General features: G+C 38.2%; 1 protein-coding gene across 2 annotated transcripts in view; it reads right to left on the bottom strand.

Annotated features, from left to right (window-relative positions):
- Positions 1 to 1,749: 1,749 nt before the first annotated feature.
- Positions 1,750 to 20,355, bottom strand: part of LOC124143708 — a 42,567-nt gene continuing 23,961 nt past the window's right edge. The window contains exon 3 of one of the 2 annotated variants that reach the window (XM_046512767.2): positions 1,750 to 2,994. In XM_046512767.2, the coding sequence (XP_046368723.2) occupies positions 1,982 to 2,890 (909 nt within the window). In that variant the 5' untranslated portion in view covers positions 2,891 to 2,994 and the 3' untranslated portion in view covers positions 1,750 to 1,981. The remainder of the gene's footprint in view (positions 2,995 to 20,355) is intronic. The other variant, XM_048388298.1, reaches the window with a different exon arrangement.

The raw sequence follows: 20,355 nt of genomic DNA, 5'->3' as shown, positions 1-20,355 counted from the left end.
TTTTTTATGAACATTGGTATTATTTGTAACTGCTACCTCGGAACTGTCCTTATGATTAATTATAATCCAAACCATTTTCTTTTAATCGGTAACACCCCCACCCTCCCCCACCCCCACCCCCACCCCCCTCCACCCCCAAACACACACGCACACCTTTATCAGCCTATGTGGTAATGACAGTTTTATGATTAAGATTATCTTAAAGTGCACGTCGTTTTTTATTACATTTTCCTTTACTTATTTGGGCACGTTTGTGGAAATAAAAGAACATTAGAAATAGAGTCAATATATTTATCTAGATGTGAACTACCTTTCTTCGGTGTCCAATAATATTTGTTCCTTAATATTTTTTATGGTTCGTTATACAATGTTTTTCCTGCTCATATGCATTGATATTGCTGGAATATTGCTAAAAGTAGTGTAAAACCATACTCACTCACTCATATATTTTCATTGAGTCATGAGCGTTTGCTTTGGCTGAAGTGATTGTAGGATATATTTGTAATTTTTTTAAATGGATATTCTTATGTTCTGTACAGTGTTCTACCCTCTACTTTTTCTTAAAAGCTTAATTTTTCTAGTTTTGATTCTGTTCAAAGACTCAACAAGTGTGTCTTGTATCATGGTGTTGTTTGTTTGTCGCACCACTCATCAATGTTCCAGCTTTTTGCTCTGCGGCCAGTTGACAAACAAGTGGTAACATAATGCGCAACGTCAAACGCGTTCTGGAACGTAATCAACCAAGTCATCCTTGGTCATCTTCCAAAAGGCAAAGGCGTTAATTGACCATAAAAGTCCAGTTTCCACCCTTGGCGAAATAGGCTGGAATTTCCAGACTCGATCGTAGCGCCACCAGTGGCTGTTACTTGTTATGTCACTTCTCTGTCCACTCGATTGACCAATCAGATTCCAGCTCTCATATCATGCATTTGCTTCAAACAGAATGACGGCGCCCTGTCAAGACTATCTGATTGATAATCAAGACACATATTGTATTAAAACGGGTCTTACCCCGCGAAGTGCGTCAATCACTTGAGCACATGAACAGATTTGGAAAAAATCTGTCTACACCAAGATAACGGAACACATGCTTTGCAAATCCTGCAGTCGACCGAAATCTGCACATTGAAATCAATGTGGTTTACGAACCGGATGCCTTTGCAGGTACATCGACTTGTGCAGAGGACATTTTTGTATGAACTGTAGGGTCTGAGATTGAAGCCAATCAAAATTTAATAAAAGAGACCGAAATCTGCACATTGAAATCAATGTGGTTTACGAACCGGATGCCTAGTTCCTCGCGCGATTTTGATTGGACAATGCATAGACTCGTTAGTCCAGGCAAAATTTAACTCCTGAATCCAGCCTAGTTCGGCAAGGATTGAAACTGGACTTTTATAGTCAGTTAACTCCCTTGCCACGGGAGTATATCCTTGGTGAAAACGTCAACTACGGGAAAGGACTCTTAACTGAATACCGACAGTAGTGCTGAATGGAGCCACCAGAACTTCTCCATAATGTAGAATTGTTTGTTTGGCAAAGGGATCTGTTGACATCTCTTCTTTGCAGGTACATCGACTTGTGCAGAGGACATTTTTGTATGAACTGTAGGGTCTGAGATTGAAGCCAATCAAAATTTAATAAAAGAGACAATGTGAAAATTCTGAATGGACTGGAGTCGGGTAAACTGTAAACGACATTATTTCTTTCTTAATCTGATTTTATTCACAGTCTTTACATCCCGTAAAATGATAACTTTTCATAGCCACTGCTTAAAGATACATTCTAATATTCTACCACCCTACTCACAAGTACCAACCAGTTCTAATAAAGCAATATATGTAATATATGATTAATCTATAGAAAATGTTTCCAATCTTTGATTCTTCTTTTATGTCCATAAACATAGATTTACAAAGGTGATATAGGCTCATACTAACTTTGAATGAACACTACTATTTTTGTAGGTCAGGTATATTTGTTATGAAAAAAAATCAATATTGTCAACATTTTGATATTCCCCGAACACGAAGTCTGGCATTGGATCATAATCAAACATCTCAAAATCACGCTCAAAAATCTTCCTCAGTTTGACCTTAGCATGATAGGTCAGTGAGCCATATGCCTGTCTCAGTGCTCTATTTCTCCCTTCATGTAGAATGCTAGGCTCTGACGCATTGTATGCTTTTTGTGCTAACTCATTGAAACGTTCAAATGTAATTTTGGTATCATTTGCTTGTAAAGGAAATGGAATCTCTTTTGATATCATTCCCCGAATCTGACATGTTTTCCAGAGCGCCCGGAGTCCTTCAATAAATGACAGCCCACAGGTTTCAATTTCGACCCGTCTATCATAAACGAGACTTACCCAGCAGGAAATCGTTTCACGCTTACCATGGAAACCATATTTTAGTATAGCCTCCCTCGTAGTCTTATAGTCAAGCATACCCATAGCGTCACTCACAGACAACATGTCATCTCGAAACGTCTCTATCTTCCCTATGTACGTATATTCAGTCTCACAGAACTTACAATGTTCACTGATTGGCATAAAATGGGAATCAATATGCTGTTTGTTGTCATGCTGGTAAATAAAGTAATTCACGAACTCGGCAAAACTTATGTCATGTCCACAACGTACGCTTCCAGTTCTGGAAGCGTTGCCCCGAACCACCCTCAGGACTGACTTTCCCACACTCTTCCAAAATGAAGGATTGATACAGTACATTTTATCAACATATCCTGAAAATAATCTCGTGTATGGGTTTCTAACGAACGCAATCATTGTGCTAGATTTTCTCAGTTTTGAGCCGCGATCGTATGTAATTGAAACATCCATATTGGTTCTTGTTCTCTCCATCAGCATTTTTCTTATATGCATCATCAACATGTCTCCAGAAGGTACTGCCACTCTTTTGTATCGTACACAAGGAATATTTTGGCTGGTTGGTTCTGTGGTCTTGAGTAAGAGGGCTTTGGGCCTTCTCTGGAGACCTTAGGCCTTAGACGTTTACCAGTTCGGTGAAACCCACGAGCACGGGTATGGTGCTGACTAAACTAGAAACATAATCGGGGCGAACCTGGATTCGAATCCACAATCATAGGTTCCTGGCGTGTCCGAGGGAGGCAACTCTGCACAGCGAATTGCGGACCCTTAGACGACTGGGCCACCCGGGTCCCTATAAACATACAAATTATATAATTAAAGAATATATACATTGTTGCTGCATATGTATATGTACATAGATTGATAATTAATAGACATATAATGGCAATTAGGGAATTGCATTGAACATCATTTTTGATACTGATGTATGAGATAAAACGTTTTGAAAGTTTTATATGAGTGTTGTAAACCTTCATGAAACACCTCTTGAACAGGAGTTGTATGATACTCTTTCAAATCTTCTCAGCAAAAGGATGATAGACTGTACATCAAAAGTTGTGAAATGTAGACACCAAAGGCTGGAGCTGCTTGAATATTGCTCGACATAAATTTAAAGTTCACCATTGGAATATTGAAGTCATCACTCTTGTCATACAGTCTTGAGGAGAGTTTTTGTCACTTTGAATCTTCACAAACTCAGCAATAGACAAAATTGACCACGATCAGATCTCGACAAGTGCTCAAACATCATTTCAAGGGACTGTAAAGTCTTTGTTTCAGCATCCAGATCTTCTCAATTTTGTTAAACAACAAACCAACCAACCAACCTTTACAATCTGGGCGTAATTTTCAGATGTTGTAAGATTGGTTGGTTGGTTGGTTTGTTGTTTAACGCCGCACTCAGCAATATCACAGCTATATGATGGCGGTCTGTAAATAATCACGTCTGGATCAGACAATCCAGTGATTAATATCATGATCATCGATCCATGCAATTGGGATCGATGACATGCATCATCCAAGTCAGCGAGTCTGACCACCCGATCCCGTTAGTCGCCTTTTACGACAAGCATAGTCACCTTTTACGGCAAGCATGGGTTGCTGAAGACCTATTCTACCCCGGAGTCTTCACGGGTCAGATGTTGTAAGATGTTGTAAGAGCATGTGAAGCATATACCACAATTGTCCTTGCATGAGACACACAATGTAATCCATTTTGTGAAGCATCACGTTGTATTTCTGTTTGACCAGAGCCACCAAAGAACTTCAACACTGGTGGTTCAGACAAGACATTCTTCATCTCCTTAAGAGACTTTCCATGAATGTGTTCAACCCACAAGAAGTGATTAACATCGATCAACAATACACGTCGAGTGATTTGTGACAGCGTGTCCAGTCAAAACGATCTGATCGATAATCAAGTTCTATATTGTAAAAAAACCGGGTCTTACCCCTCGAAGTGCATCAAATCACTTCAGCACCTTGATTAAAAACAAGAAAACATTTGGAAAGTCTGTCGACGTCCAGTTGGCGATACACATGCTTTGCAAATCCTGCAGTCGACTGAAATCTGCACGTTGAAATCCATGTAGTTCGTTCCGCGATTTTGATTGGACTATGCATAGACTCGTTAGTCCAGGCAAAATGGAACTCCGGAATTCCAGCCTAGTTCGGCAAGGGTTGAAACTGGACTTTTATAGTCAGTTAACTCCCTTGCCACGGGAAGATATCCTAGGTGAAAACGTCAACTAGGACTCTTAACTGAATACCGACAGTAGTGCTGAATGGAGCCACCAAAGCTTCAGCCAAGTTCGGCAAGGGTGGGAACTGGACTTTTATAGTCAGTTAAACCTCGGGAAGATGGCAGCGAGTGTACCCTCAGAGAATTCTGTTTCAGCTGGACTAACGATCACCATGCAACGATCCAGTCTGGAACCCGATGTGGTTGGGACACTCGTGAAGAGCAACCTCCCCATTAATACCTGATAACTGTTCCATTTTTACGGCCGAAGCAAAGGCCATATTCACAGCATTAGAATATATCAATAACCAATCAAAACATAAACAATTCATTATACTTCAGACTAACTCTCTTGCCAGTGTCTGGCGATCAATAGCTCATTTATATCTTGTATTGTTACGTATGATGTTATATTTTTATGGCTACCTACTAGTTTTAAATATAATCTGTGATAAATCTAGTTATTTTACTGTCCATCGTTGACAAATTTTTATTCATTCTAAATATATGTATTATTAATGTACTTTTCGTCACGATATGGCTGAAATACTGCCGATGTCACTATGTGATTGGTGCTATCAAAGTTTCTGAAAACCAAGGTGAAAAGCATTCCCGATCCCACTGAATGATTACGGAAGGCAGATATCTTTGTGTTGAACCTGAATGATTACAATACACAGAGAACTCAAGTCACACATATTGTTCGCGTTTTAAACATAAACGTTCCTGGTGCTTTAAACAATTAGCGTTGCATTTAATTTTTTATTGGTGTCAATGATTTAAGTGAATCATACTCATCGGCGAATACATTCACATTTGATATTTCTGACATTGTTGTTTAAATATTTCATTGGAGAATTAAGGTTGAAATATTTTTTTAAGTGTTTCATTTACAATTGACCCAAAATAAAATATACATACTGATGAAATTACAATTCAGTGTGTATTAATTGTAAAAAGTCATCATTATCAATGGAAAAGGAAGATAAAACAAATACAGTTGCACATTATTTGATTAAATAAAGTGTAACAATACGCATTGTATTAGTGACTTAATATAACACAAATAAATTACATATATTCGATGATATGGTAAAATCAGTATTTGAACACGAAGTAAGAATTTGCAAGAATTGTAATTTATTTGTATCCTTATCTACTCACTATGCCAACAAAAAAGGCTTTGCATTTTTCTGAAAGTTTAAAACGGTCATAACTTGTCTTTGCTTTGATAGACATGATTATTTCTATCTCTGATTTGTATCTTGTTTGTTGTGTAACGCCGCACTCAGCAGTAACCCTTCTGTATGAGACGGGTGTGTAAATAATCGAGTCTAGAGCACAAAATCCAGTGATTGACATCATGAGCATCGATCCAGGCAATTGAGATCCACTGACATGCATCAGACAAGTCAGCTAGCCTGACCACCCGATCCTGTTAATCGTCTTCTACGACAAGCATAGTCACCTTTTACGACAAGCATTGGTTGCTGAAGACCTATTCTATCCCGGATCTTCACGGTATAATTTATAAAGCGGACTCACCTCAATATTGCCGCTTGACGAAACTGCAAAAGACAACTGTTGTGAAGCATGATCTGAAAAAGAGGTTGATCTCTAACAATTGATTATCTTATGATTTGTGTGTTTGTTGCTTAATCCCGCGATCTGTAAACAATCGTCTCTGGACCCGACAAATTCAGTGATTGATATCACCAGCTTCGATCCACGCAATTGGGATATGATGCATCAACCAAGACAGCGAGCCATCCGATCCCGTTAGTCGCCTCTTACGACAAGCACAGTCGCATTTTGCGAGAAGCATTGGTTGCTGAAGACATATTCTATCCCGGATCTTTGCAATTGTATTTAACTCGAAGTGAGCAATATGCGACAGAGATACATGCATAACTAGATACAAATATATTTTGACCACAACAATCTCCTACATGTACACATTAGCGCTCCTATTATGGACACTTATATAAGCCGTCTCGTTGCTTTATGTTTGCAAGGAAATAGCATTGCAAAGGCCGTACCTTGGCAATATCACTTGGCAACAGAGGGGTAGTAGTGTGGATATTTTAATTCTGGAAACCCAATAGTCCTGAAACTCTACGGTCTTTGCCCAGTCTCGGTCAAAGGTATTTACAAAAATAACATGCTGTTTTCATGGGAACATACTAAGGAAGAAAAAATGAAAAACAAAATGTTCAAAAACTATTTATACTATGTCGCCCATGGGCAGGCCCAAGTCAACTAATTTGTGGCGTTATAAAAATATTTCGCCCATGTTTTCGTCAGTCCCTTTAAAGCATTAACTAATTGTGTGCAAAGTATATTGTATTATGTGAAATAAACTTTATATTATATCATTACATTACTATTAAAAAAGGGCCTTTTGTTGGATGTTTCCTTTATAGAAGTTTTACAAATTTGACCTTTTTTACCTTTTGTAGCGATCTTTAATGAACCCGGCCTTACCTCTCAAAACGTTTTGATAGTTTATCATACGAATTCATGCGCGTGTACTCCAATTCATTGGCGTTATTTTCCACAACATTAAAGTTTAGTTAGTTTCTTTTTCATTTCCCATTTTATGTCTCCTTGTTACATCACACAGGGCAATTAAGTGACATTAGGTATACAGATACAACATACAGGTACACGTGCGCGAATTTTAACGGGGGAAAACCCGATTCGTCTTTCATTGCATAACGTCTGCCTGAATATCTCACATTCTAACGAAATCTCGAAATAATTATTTAATTATATGCGGTGTCGAACTGACCATTGGGAATTATGTTTAATGGCGATTGAGGAAAACTTGAGTGAATATTATGACACGAAAGCAACTTTTAAATGCATTAGCAGTTATGCAGGTGTTGCTGTGGGCAAATACCTTATAATTATATACGGACAAATTTATCAGAGAAGGTAATTTTTAATCATTAATGTCCAAAGAAGGATTTTAATTAACGGTAGTAACCATAATTTGTTCCAAGCACCTACGGTATTCGGTAATAACATCAACAGTTTAAATCATAAGTCCAAAGCACGAGAATCTGATGGCACACAGGTTCAGTACGTGTATGGCCACCATGTGCGTTGACAACTGCCACACAACGCCTTCGGATGGACCTTGTGATGCTTGTGAACACATGCTTGGGAAGACGAGGCCATTGTTGCTGCAAAATGGTGCCAAGATCTTGCAAATTCTGTGGTTGGTTCTGGAGAGTGCGCAGACTTCTGCCAAGAGCATCCCAGACATGTTCGATGGGATTGAGGTCGGGAGACCTTGACGGCCAGTCCATGACGTTTACTCCCGCATTCTGAAGGAAATTCCTTGTCAAAATTGCTGTGTGGGGTCTGGCATTGTCGTGTTGGAAGATCAAACCGGGTCCATGTGCTTCCATAAAAGGCAGATGTTCTGGTGCCAGTACCTGGTCGAGGTAAGCAGCAGCGTTGAGGTTGCCACGGATGACAAGAAGCCTGGAACGTGCATTAAATTGCCACAGAAAGCACCCCACACCATGACACTTACGCCTCGAAATCTGTCAACTTCCTGTTCATGACGGCGCCTCCAGACCCTCGCCCTACCATCAGCAAATCGAAGATTAAATCGGGATTCATCACTGAAGACGAGTTGATTCCAATTCCTCTGAGTCCATCGTAAGTGTCGCTGTGCCCACAATTGACGTTGACGTCTGTGTAATTGAGTCAGAATCGGCCCGCAGTATGGCCGTCGTGCTTGAAGGTGAGCAGTTCTCAGACGGTTTCGAACAGTTTGCGCACTCAGTCTACGTAAGACAATCTGACGATCCTCTGCATGTGACGTCACACGTGGTCGACCTGGCCGAGGGCGATCAGCGGTGGTACCCGTTTGCTCAAGACGCGTCTGTAAATCATAAACATTCCGTCGACTACAACCCATCGTCCTTGCGACTTCAGCTACGGACGTTCCCGTCTGCAACATGCCGATGGCACGTTCACGTTGCACATTTGAAAGGCCTGGCATGACAAATGGTCGTTAAGACTTTTGTTTTCTTGTGTTTTTCTTTTTTTATGTTAATGACTGCTAACAAGTATGGCTGAAAACACGTGCGGTATTATGGCCACGTGACCAGTTGCACGTGAAAAAACACTTTTGCCACTATAGCTGTGCACATGATTTTGATCGATTCACCTGCACAAAAACGGGTGTTATCTGAAGACAATACGTGGCCATTACTGTTTAAATACACAATAAGGGCCCACAATAATAACTGATTAAAATTTTAGGATTGTGAAATTTTAATTTGGTTCAGTATATATGTAATATATATATATATATATTGTGGATACATGTATTACATATTTTCATTAATTTGTGGATATATTAAGCACAAAGACAACAGGTTTATGAAAGATGAATTCGTCCTTTGATATATATATATATAACGAGAACGAATCTTGTATTTTCTCCGCGATCCTGATGTGTATCATGTGTGACTCTAAAGCAATCGAAGATGAAATCCACTTTCTAACTGAATGTAACTTTTATTCTCATTTAAGATATGATTTATGGAATTATATTGCCTCCTTGGAGCCCTCCTTCCCGACCTTTTCTCTACTGCAACAGACCTGCTATCTAATGAATACTACATGTATAAGTAAATCCCTAGCCTCCCTTGTCTACAGAATGTACAGGCGCCGTAAACTTTATATAAACTGTTAGCTTTTATTTTTAATTACTTTTTATCCCATCCATCATGTTATGCATTGTCTCATATATGCACGTAGGTGTGTAGGTGGGTGTGTTTATGTACGTTAGTACACAGTGCCCCTCATTTATATCATCTGTTGTATTTAATGTATGTTCATACTGTATTCAGTACGACACTTGTATGGTTGTATGTGTATATGTATATGTATATATGGACTGAGGTGTGAATGGATGGATATAGGTATGGTTGTATGTGTATATGTATATGTATATATGGACTGAGGTGTGTATGGATGGATATAGGTATGGTTGTATGTGTGTATGTATATATGGATCGATATGTGTATGGATGAATATAGGTATGGATGTATGGTCGTATGTGTGTTAGTATATTTGGATTGAGGTGTGTTTGAATGGATATAGGTATGGATGGACCTGTGTATGTATAATAAGGATTGATTTATGTTTGATGAATATAGGTATGTATATAGGTTGGTATGTTAGTATGTATGCTAGTTATACATGCAGGTTAGTATACACGATTGATGTATAAAGTTGTGTGTATATGGACGCATATGTGTATAAATGTATGACATGTATGAGAATGCCGTGAGTGTTTTGTATGAGATTGCTGCGAGTGTTCTGAATGAGATTGTTGTGAGTGTTCTGTATGAAATTGTTGTGAGTGTTCTGAATGAGATTGCTGTGAGTGTTCTGTATGAAACTGCTGTGAGTGTCCTGTATGAGATTGCTGTGAGCGTCCTGTATGCTTACCTGTTTGTATGCTTACCTGTTTGAATGCTTTGAGCGGGATTTTAATGCGGATGTGTGTGTGGGTGTATCGGTGTGAGTGTGGGTGTAGTAATATACAAAGTTGCAACTAATTTTCCCTTTTTTTTTCTTCTTCTTTTTTTAATTTTTAATTTTTTTTTTTTTTTTTTTTTATTTTTTTTTTTTTTTTTTTTTTTTTTTTTTTTATTTATTTATTTATTTTTTTTTTTTTTTTTTTAAATATTTTAATGTACCATTATGTAATTAGTGTCTCGTAGGCCAACTGGCCGGGTGCTGTTTTTTAATGAAATGTTTATATGTCCATATATTTAGTACTGCAGCATGTGACACTTTAATAAAACAATTTTCTTCTTCTTCTTCTTCTTCTTCTTCTTCTTCTTCTTCTTCTTCTATATGGACTGATGTGTGTATGGATGGATATAGGTATGGATGTATGGTTGCATGTGTGTTAGTATATTTGTATTGAGGTGTGTTTGAATGGATATAGATATGTATGGATGTATGGTTGCATTTGTGTTAGTATATTTGTATTGAGGTGTGTTTGAATGGATATAGGTATGTATGGATGAATGGTTGCATGTGTGTTAGTATATTTGTATTGAGGTGTGGATATGGATGTATATATGTATATGTGTATGTATAATACGGATTGATTTATTTTTGATGGATATAGGTATGTATGTAGGTTGGTATGTTAGTATGTTGCTGGTTATACATGTAGGTTAATATACACGATTGATGAATTAAGTTGTGTGTATATGGACGCATATGTGTATAGATGTATGACATGTATGAGATTGCCGTGAGTGTTTTGTATCAGATTGCTGCGAGTGTTCTGTATGAGATTGTTGTGAGTGTTCTGTATGAGATTGTTGTGAGTGTTCTGTATGAGATTGCTGTGAGTGTTCTGAATGAGATTGCTGTGAGTGTTCTGTATGAGACTGCTGTGAGTGTTCTGTATGAGATTACTGTGAGTGTTTTGTATGAGACTGCTGTGAATGTTCTGCATGAGATTGCTGTGAGCGTCCTTTTTGCTTACCTGTTTGTATGCTTTGAGCGGGATTTTAATGCGAATGGGTGTGTGGGTGTGTGGGTGTGTGGGTGTGGGTGTAGTAATATACAAAGTTGCAACTAATTTTTTTTTTTTTTTAAATATTTTTAATGTACCATTACGTAATTAGTGTCTCGTAGGCCAACTGGCCGGGTGCTGTTTTTTAATGAAATGTTTATATGTCCACATATTTTGTACTGCAGCATGTGACACTCTAATAAAACAATTTTCTTCGGTACACAAATGTCGCGGTGTCAGTGTGGAAGGAGTAACAACGACGGTCAGTCTTGTCTACAGCTACGATACCATCATCCCTGTCTCAACTGGCGTAAAAACGGCTTATTCAAAATATTAATTGTAAAAACAGACTAACGAATGCAGTCCTCAACTGGATGTTACATTCCTTATATCAGCAAACGACCCTGTTTGTGAAAATATGCACTAGACATAAGATTGAAGGACTAATAAAATCAATTTTAAGACCGCATAGACCACAAAACCGAGTAAAATATGTCTTGGTATCATCTCTTGTGTATTAGATGATGGTAATGAAGTGTTATAACGTTAGATTAGGAAGGAGAAACATGAAGGTGTTTTCTAATATTTGGGAACATGAGCAATAAGATGTAGCAACATAAACATGCATGGAATGGGGAAAATGGGGAAAACAAATCGAAATAGATTTTAATAAAACATTATTGTACTAAACAACTTGCAAAAGCGGTGAACAAAATTGTTTGACCGTATTTTGTGTGTTGTAGACTGACGACAGCAAGGAATTGTCATGTTGTACGCATGGTTCCATATACAAATTCAGATATACAACCGGTATGAAACTGAGAACTGAGATGCCAGGTACAACCTGCATTCACACACGGAAGCAATATACTTATGTGTGTGCCCTCTCCTCTGAAAAATGTATCACTAAAGTATTTGCATTGTAATAAATTTAGTAATTAATAAAACTTGGTAATTTGATGGGTCTCCGACAGATATGATTTTCGGTTTTTTTACACCTTTGATTGATACTGATTACGTACATGTAGTCACTGCCTCTAATGTATCTGCAAGTTGGAAATTTCAAATGTCATGTTAAAACACTGTTCCTGAAATAAGGCAGTTTCTTTTATCGGGTATAAATAGTTGATTGGTCTAGTCACGCAGCCATTTTTACTTGATCGAATAATTTCCACGAAACATTCCAGCAGAATTTTGTATTTTATCATATACATGTATTGTTAATTGTAGAAGATACTTACATCCCTGTGTCTCAGAACGCAAAACTGATAACATTCAAACATGTAGTACACAGTGAATTGTTACATATAATTTCCTGCATGTTGCTTTTTGAACAAAAAGCCTCTATGTATACTGTAATCGGTGTCCACTGTTAAAAGGGTATTAGTGCAGTCAGCCATGGTAACTGACTGACTGATATAGGAGATTTAACGTGCGCTTTCCGACTGTAGCGTATTTCGCACACGGGCCTGGTAGGACCATTTAGTGTATTCCGAAAAGGGTGAAAGTGGTGTGTGCAACCCCAGAGGGGGCTTTTAGGAGTTGCTTATATTGAACTTTTGGAATTTTTAAATTTGGAATAAATGCCGAGGTGGGTGGAGGAGGGAACTAGGGGGCCGGGTGAGGTTGGTGTTTGTATGTTTATTGGATTTTGGATTGGTAGATTAATTAGTTTTTAGATGCGCTTAATTAGATCTGTTTTGATTAGGAATACGCCCTAGGGCCTTGAAGTTTTCTAGTTTATTTTGAGGGTTTAGTATTTCATCTAGAGTAGGAACCTTATTTAGATTGAGGGTGGTTTGTAGTGTGGTTCTGTGTGTTTGGTAGTGGGTGCAGTGGATGAGTGCGTGTTCTGTGGTTTCGGGTTGTTTGCAGTGGGGGCAGTCGCCTGTGGTGTGTCTTTTAAGTGTTTTTAGGTGGTTATTTAGGTTCGTGTGTCCTGTTTGGAGTTTTGTAATTAATCGGTCAATTTTTTTAGAGGGGTGTAGGATGTTAGGTTTGGCTAGTGGTTTTCTGAGCACTTTTTTTATTTGGCCATGGTAAATGGAGCGACACTAATAAGGTGATTAATTATAGTCTGTTGCAGAATATGCGGCATAAGTGTAGTCATTTATACATATACACATTACACATATACAGATGAAATACACAATATGACACAGTTCAAGAACAAATTAAGACACGGTTTCTATCAAAAATAATTACAGGATTATGGATTTAATTAGCATGTTTAATGATACGGTCTACATACATCTTCAAACAGGTTTCACGGGCCAACACGGTTGAGATACAGCATCAGCATACTCAACTGGATTTATTTTTCTGCCGGTCGTAAGTTCAGTGTTTGACTGAGCACACTTGTGTCGGGGTTGTGATATTTTCTTATCTTTGTTGGCTGCCTGCCACCGGCCTGAATTAAGAGAAAGGTCTCAGCATCATTATTCTTAATGATGTCTACTTGTAGATGTTGGGGCGGTTACGACCAAAAATTTTCAGCTTAGAGTGCCACTCTTCCCAGTGTTAGTGGTCCTGGAACCCATGGTGTCAAACAGGTTCTGCGCAATACGTCCATCAGATTCTTTCTACTGTTCAGCAACATTGTCACTGAATTTCCGAGGTCTGGCATGATCAAGGATTACGAAGGTGAACGAGGGGAAAGGCAGACGCACGTGGATTTACTCTTAGGTTATTATTGTCCGGAGTTCACATTTTGGGGAATTACAGACACTAATTAAACAGAGTTCACCTGCACATGTCCACTTTAATCAGACAGACTATAAACAAAAATTGCAGTGAGCTGAAGCTCTTAATCCCTTATAACAAGAACACCCAGGGTGAGGGCACAGCAAGGTTAAACGTGTCCACCAGACAATATCAGGTGGTTAACGTCATATCTCCCATCAAGTCAGCTCTATTTTTTAAGAATAATTTAATATTTTACATTTTGAATAAAAGGAATTTTAAAAAAATCATATTTAACAAACCTACACATTACCAAATACAAACCATTATAACCCTTTCTACACTTCGTTCCAATTGACCTTGATCATTCAACTCGCTCGCGAAGGTCGAAGGTCGTGTACGACTTTAAAGTGAATACATCTACAGTGCACAAGTAACTTTTAACTGTATCATATATATTCATATAATTTTTTTAGTTCCTAATTCAAATGAGCACATTCTGCGGCTAAATCTGCAAAAGGACAGACAAAATATTTCTTTGTACAATACAACGATACAAACGTAGCGGCTGATAAAAGAGACAAGGATTGAAGAATCCGCAATATATTATTTCAATCTATTGTAAATTTGAAGTCATTGTAAAGTTTCAAGGAGTACTAAAATGTTGTGGCATTATGAATGAATTTAGAATATGAATAGCGAAAAGCAGTCACCATATGAGATGTACATGTCTAACTTATCTTCCAAAACCACGCTTGTGCCGAGGCCCGTGGTCATAAAACTAATCGGTCCCATAAAAGCAACTAGTTTCGCAGATATTCCGCTGTACTTGCTATGGTTCACTCCTAATCATCTGAGAGACCAGTCAAGTGTGACCAGTGTACCTGCCTGGTTTTACGTACTAATTACTGAGCTGCCCAATACTGTCATACTGATTATGATTGTGTTTGTAAGTTGCGTTTGATATGTATCGGGTTGCAGGTGTTTTATTAGGCAAGACCAGGAGTAGTTTTTTCAAAGAAACCTTTTAACCGTTGAGTTTGTTTTTCAATAATTTCATTAAATACATTGTTAGGTAGAATAATAACACGGTATATAGATTAAACATCTCCCTAACCAGAGTATAATCTCATATGTACTCGAAGTACCGTACTATATTACTTTGAGGAGACATTGAGTATCATTTTTGAGTTGGCATTGTATGCTGTCGGAATGACTTTACACAAATCCCTGCGTCAATGGACCCGTGAAGATCCAGGGTAGAACAGATCTTCAGCAACCCATTCTTGGCGTAAAGGGTAAACTGTGCTTATCGTTGTTGTGTAGATATTCTGTTCAGATTATTCACCGTATGTTTTGAGAAAGGTAAAATGCCTAGTGCATGGAAGCAGTCGATCACTAATCCTATAGTTAAAAGTGACACTGACTTGCGACTGCCATTAACGTACAGAGGAATATCACTCATTTCAGTCCCTTCTAAGATCTACTGTGATGTACTCAATCATCAAATCTCTTCATGGTTGGACTCCAGAAATATTTTAGTAGATTCGCAGAATGGATTCCGTAAGAAGAGGAGTTGCTTTGACCACATACATAGTTTGTATACTATTTTGAAAGGAAGGCGTGACTCCAAAAGCTCAACTTATACCTGTTTCATTGATCTGAAGAAAGCCTTCGATAACGTTGACCGAAGTTGTCTCTGGCTGAAAATGTTAAAAGCTGGGATCCATGGGAAATTGTTTTCCACTATACGGTCCTTGTATGATAAAACTACAAGCGCAGTACGTGTTAATAACTGCCTAACACCATTCTTTAAAGTATCAACAGGCGTCAGGCAAGAATGCACACTGTCTCCGACTTTGTTTTCGTTATATATTAACGACCAAATGAACTTGACGAGTTGAATGATGGAGTTACAACTGACGCGATGTGCGTTTCTGTTTCACTCTACGCTGACGACATAGTTCTGATTGCCCCTACTGAGGGGAAACCTTAGTTAAATTATTAATCTTTATACTAAACAACGTTACTGATAAGATGCTACCTTGGGGGACACCTTGATCTTGATCGTAAAAATCGGACAAAGTGGATCCCACACATACATGGAAATGTCTCTCTGTTCAAAACTGAGATAAAAAAGTAGGCAAACGGCCTCTCAACCCCATCTCATGAAGATCCTTTGAAATTCCATGTTTCCTGGTCGTATAGTTTGCTTTTTCTAAATCGAAAAATATAGATACGGTGTGTTGTTTATTGATGATAGCATTTTTAACAACTGATTCTAACCTAACTCAATGGTCAATAGTACTTCTATTTTTCCTGAAACCACATTGAATATTTGTTATGAGATTATTTGTTTCTAAGTACCATATTAATCTGTTATTGACTATTCTTTCCATGGTCTTACAAACGCAGCTAGTAAGGGATATTGGCCTAAAATTTGAAGGATCAGTGGGATCCCGGCCAGGTTTTGGTATTGGTATTATAACAGCATTCCGCCATGATGAAGGGAAATTTCCCGTTGTCCAGATATAATTAAATATATTTAATAGGGTTTCTAAACACGAGTCAGGTAAATGTTTAAGTAACTGATAGTGGATATTATCAGCACCTGTAGCAATATCATGAGCTTGCCCTAAGGCAGTATTTAAAGTTTCTCCTAATTTGTTCGCTTGATCGCATTTATCGGTCAATAGTGTGTCACCCTGATTGAGATGATGAACATTAGATTTTGATCCTTTACCCTTTATCCTTTGCACCATATTCCACACTTTAGACTTTGGTGTTCTGGAGTTCAATTTGGATACAAAGGTCCTCCAAGAGTGGCGTTTATTTGGCTTAAATGTGCGACGTGCTTTTGCATTTAACATTATAAATTTATTTAAGTTATGGACAGTTGGGTGGTGGCGGAAATATTTTTCTGCCTTTTTTCTAGCTTTCCTAGCTTGTTTACAATCAGTTTTGAACCATGGTTTACGTACATGTGGATTTGTAGAGGACTTTGGAATGCATTCATGGGCAATTTCATTTACAACGTCGGAAAAAAATTGAATAGGATCAGCGACATCACTGAAACAATCAGGATTTATTTTTTCATGTATAATGTTTGAAACAAAGGCCCGTTTGCCTTTGTAAAATTCCATCTGGTTGAAGGTGGAACATCAGATTTATTGTTTTAATCGTAGTTGGGAAATGGTCACTTCCACAAAGGTCATTGTGTACCGACCATTCAAATTCGTTGAGAAGCTCAGAATCAGTTAGGGACAAACCGATTGAAGAATAGGTCCCAGTTGCAGGATGCAGATAAGTGCTAGATCCACCATTAAAGATGCGTAGGTCATTATTGGAGATGAAATCCTCAAGTATTTTACCTTTGTTGTTAGTGTTTGTACCACCCCAGAGGGGGTTGTGGCCATTTAGATCACCCATGATTATACAGGGTTTAGGGAGTTCATCATAGAGAGCTTGAAGATCTGACAGCCTGAGAGCTGAAGAAGGCGGAATATACAGAGAGCACAGAGTAAAAACAACGTTCAAAGTTAGTCGCACTGCAACAGCTTGGAGATTTGTGTTAAGTGTAATTGGACTGTGGATAACATCATTCTTAACAATGACTGAAGATCCTCCAGTGGCCCTATCACCCGGAGATGAAAAATGATGATATGCTTGAAATTGACGTAAGTTAAAATGATCTGTCTGCTTTAGATAAGTTTCCTGTAGACAGAATGCCAATGGTTTTAAATCCTCGACTAATAAATGCAATTTATTAAAAATTAGTCCTTAGTTCTCCACAGTTTAACTGTATAATATTATCACAAGAGTTTGTCACTAACGTGGCTATATCCCCCGCCCCTGTTGCAGAATTTATGACATAATTAAATCTTAACAAACCCTAACCTTTTTTAACCGAGGTCGAACTTGTCATGGAAATTGTAAAAAAAGAAGTCCATCTTGTTGCCATGGAAACGTAAAAAATAAAGATTTCTAAAATTTCTAAATAGCAAAAGGCACCTTTACAGCATGTACATGACAGACCTGCAAAGTTTGATGAAAAAATATTAACGGTTTATGAGTTATGCTCCGGAAACGAACCCTACCCTCACAGAACCTAAGTCCATCTTGTTGCCATGGAAACGTAAAAAATAAAAAATTCTAAATAGCAAAAGGCACCAGTTCAGCATGTACTTCAGCATGACAGTCTGCAAAGTTTCAGTGAAAAAATATTGAACGGTTTCTGAGTTATGCTCCGGAAACGAAACGTGACGGACGGAGCCCGTTTCTATATCCCCCGCAGTTGGACAGGGGATGATAAACTATCTCTTCGGTGGATTGATGGGGGATCTACCCCGCAATTTCTTGGATGGTGACAAGCTATGTGACTTGGATGGATGTTTTCGGACACACCCATGTCCTCCAGGGTTCCAAACTTATTAAAAAGTTGGATCGGAATTTCTGACCCCTTTGAGGCTCTGCCTCTTTCATAATTTTTAGAAGATTCTGATTAAGGTTTCGTTTTGCTTTTGAGAAGTTTCAAATCCGTTTCAGAACGAGTGTGTTGAGCAGACTGAGATGATTGGTCCTGAGATAGTGATGTATTCTGAGTAGATGACTGTGAGTGAACTTGAGATAACAGCTGTGTGTTAGAAATAGATTTAGCGGTTTGAGTAGACTGTTCAGTTGCGATAATTTGTGGTGTGTCAGTTTTAACCCAAGTCAAGTCAGTTTGACAGTTTATAGACGAAGTGGTTACTTTTGGGGTGGTTTCAGTAGGTGTTCTAGCGACAGAAGCATACGTTTCACTTGGTACTTTTTCATCAACAAGTTGTTGTTTTTTTGCATCAGCAAAGCTAATGTTCCTGGTGAATTTAATTTGTGTGATTTCCGTTTGGTTTTTTTCAAATTGGACATTCTTTGGAGAAAGATGAATGACTCCCTGAACAGTTTGCGCACTTTTTAAAATTGCTATCACAGTCCTCTGTTACATGTGTGGTCTCACTACAGTGAGCTGTTTAATAGGCTTCGTGCAGGTATTGACTCCATGGCCGTACATCTGGCATTTAAAGCATCTCATAGGATTTGGGATACAGGTGACAGATGCGACATTGCAGTAACCCACCTTGATTGATTTTGGAGCTGTAGGAGAGGAGAACGAAAATAGGTAGGTGTTTGTTTGAGTTGTTTCATTGTTTCTGCGGGTTGTAAATTGGTTTACATTGATAACTCTTTGATCTTTCAAATTCACTCATATCAGCCAACAATCGATCACGGTCTCTCACAATGCCTTTACTGGTGTTCATTTCTGCTGCCATCAGATTTGTAGCTTGCTGTTTTCTATTGCATTCAATCAATAGAGAGTCTGAACGCATGCGTTTAATGTTTTTAACATCACCTGCTATGCCATATATTCCCTTAGAAATGACAAAGATCTGAGTTAGTTACTGGCTGTAACCTCAAAGGGGGTTGACGTAGTGTAAAATTATTGTCCCCCTTAGAGGATATAGTAAGTCCATGTCATTCAAAGAATAGTTCTGACTACTACTCCTTTAAACGTAGTATATTTGTAATTTTAATTGTGGCTAACTTTGCGTACAATCGCTAGTTGCTGAAGGGATGATGTAAATCCTGATGGGTTCCATGCAGGAAGCTAAAGTACTGTGAGTCCCCATGGTCCCAAGTATGGTGATCTACCTTCAGTTGCTGGCGATCTACAGCCCGTTTTTATACTGTGATGTTATGTTTAGTGCTATCAATTTTATGATTCCATACTAGTTTTAAATCTACTTCTGTGATAAGTCTAGCCATCCTTCGTTGGCAGGTTTTCATATAAGTTTCAAGATATGTACAGTAAACTACGGTTATAACGAACTCCAAGGGACCTCTAATTTTAGTTCGTTATAACCGTAGTTCGTTATAAGCATATATACAGCATAACTACAGCCAATAGTCGGGACCAAAAAAGTAAGTTCGTTATATCCGTCTGTTCGTTATAAGCGTGTTCGTTATAACCGTAGTTTACTGTAATATGTTTAACTACTGATAGTCACGCTCGATATGGCTGAAATATTGCCAAAGTGACTTACATTTTAACCCACTCACTCAAATACCACGATGTGCCAACTGATATTGTCATTATGTTGACAAAACAGCCTGATTGTTAACATCTATCAGTTGCGACGTATTATATGATTGCTTTGTATAACATTGGGTCAGTTTTAATGTTTTGGGTTGCATACTGTTCACTTTGATTGGTACTGGATTCTTCTTTGAGCAATAACCAGCGTATCTCAGTCGTAGTTTGTTGACTTTGCAAACGATATTAAGCGGAGTTCAACTTGCTCTTGATATTGTTAATAAGCGAAAATCCACCATGATGGCTATTCACATCCAATGTATACCGTGCAATTAAACCGACAGCTCAGCACAAATCGATTTCAACACTTTTAAGTGATTATAATATAGAAGTCACCACGAGTGCAATC

The sequence above is a fragment of the Haliotis rufescens genome, unplaced genomic scaffold (assembly GCF_023055435.1).
Source record: "Haliotis rufescens isolate VD_foot unplaced genomic scaffold, xgHalRufe1.0.p SCAF_7, whole genome shotgun sequence".
NCBI lineage: Eukaryota > Metazoa > Mollusca > Gastropoda > Lepetellida > Haliotidae > Haliotis > Haliotis rufescens.
This window is presented reverse-complemented; position numbering and strand designations above follow the sequence as displayed.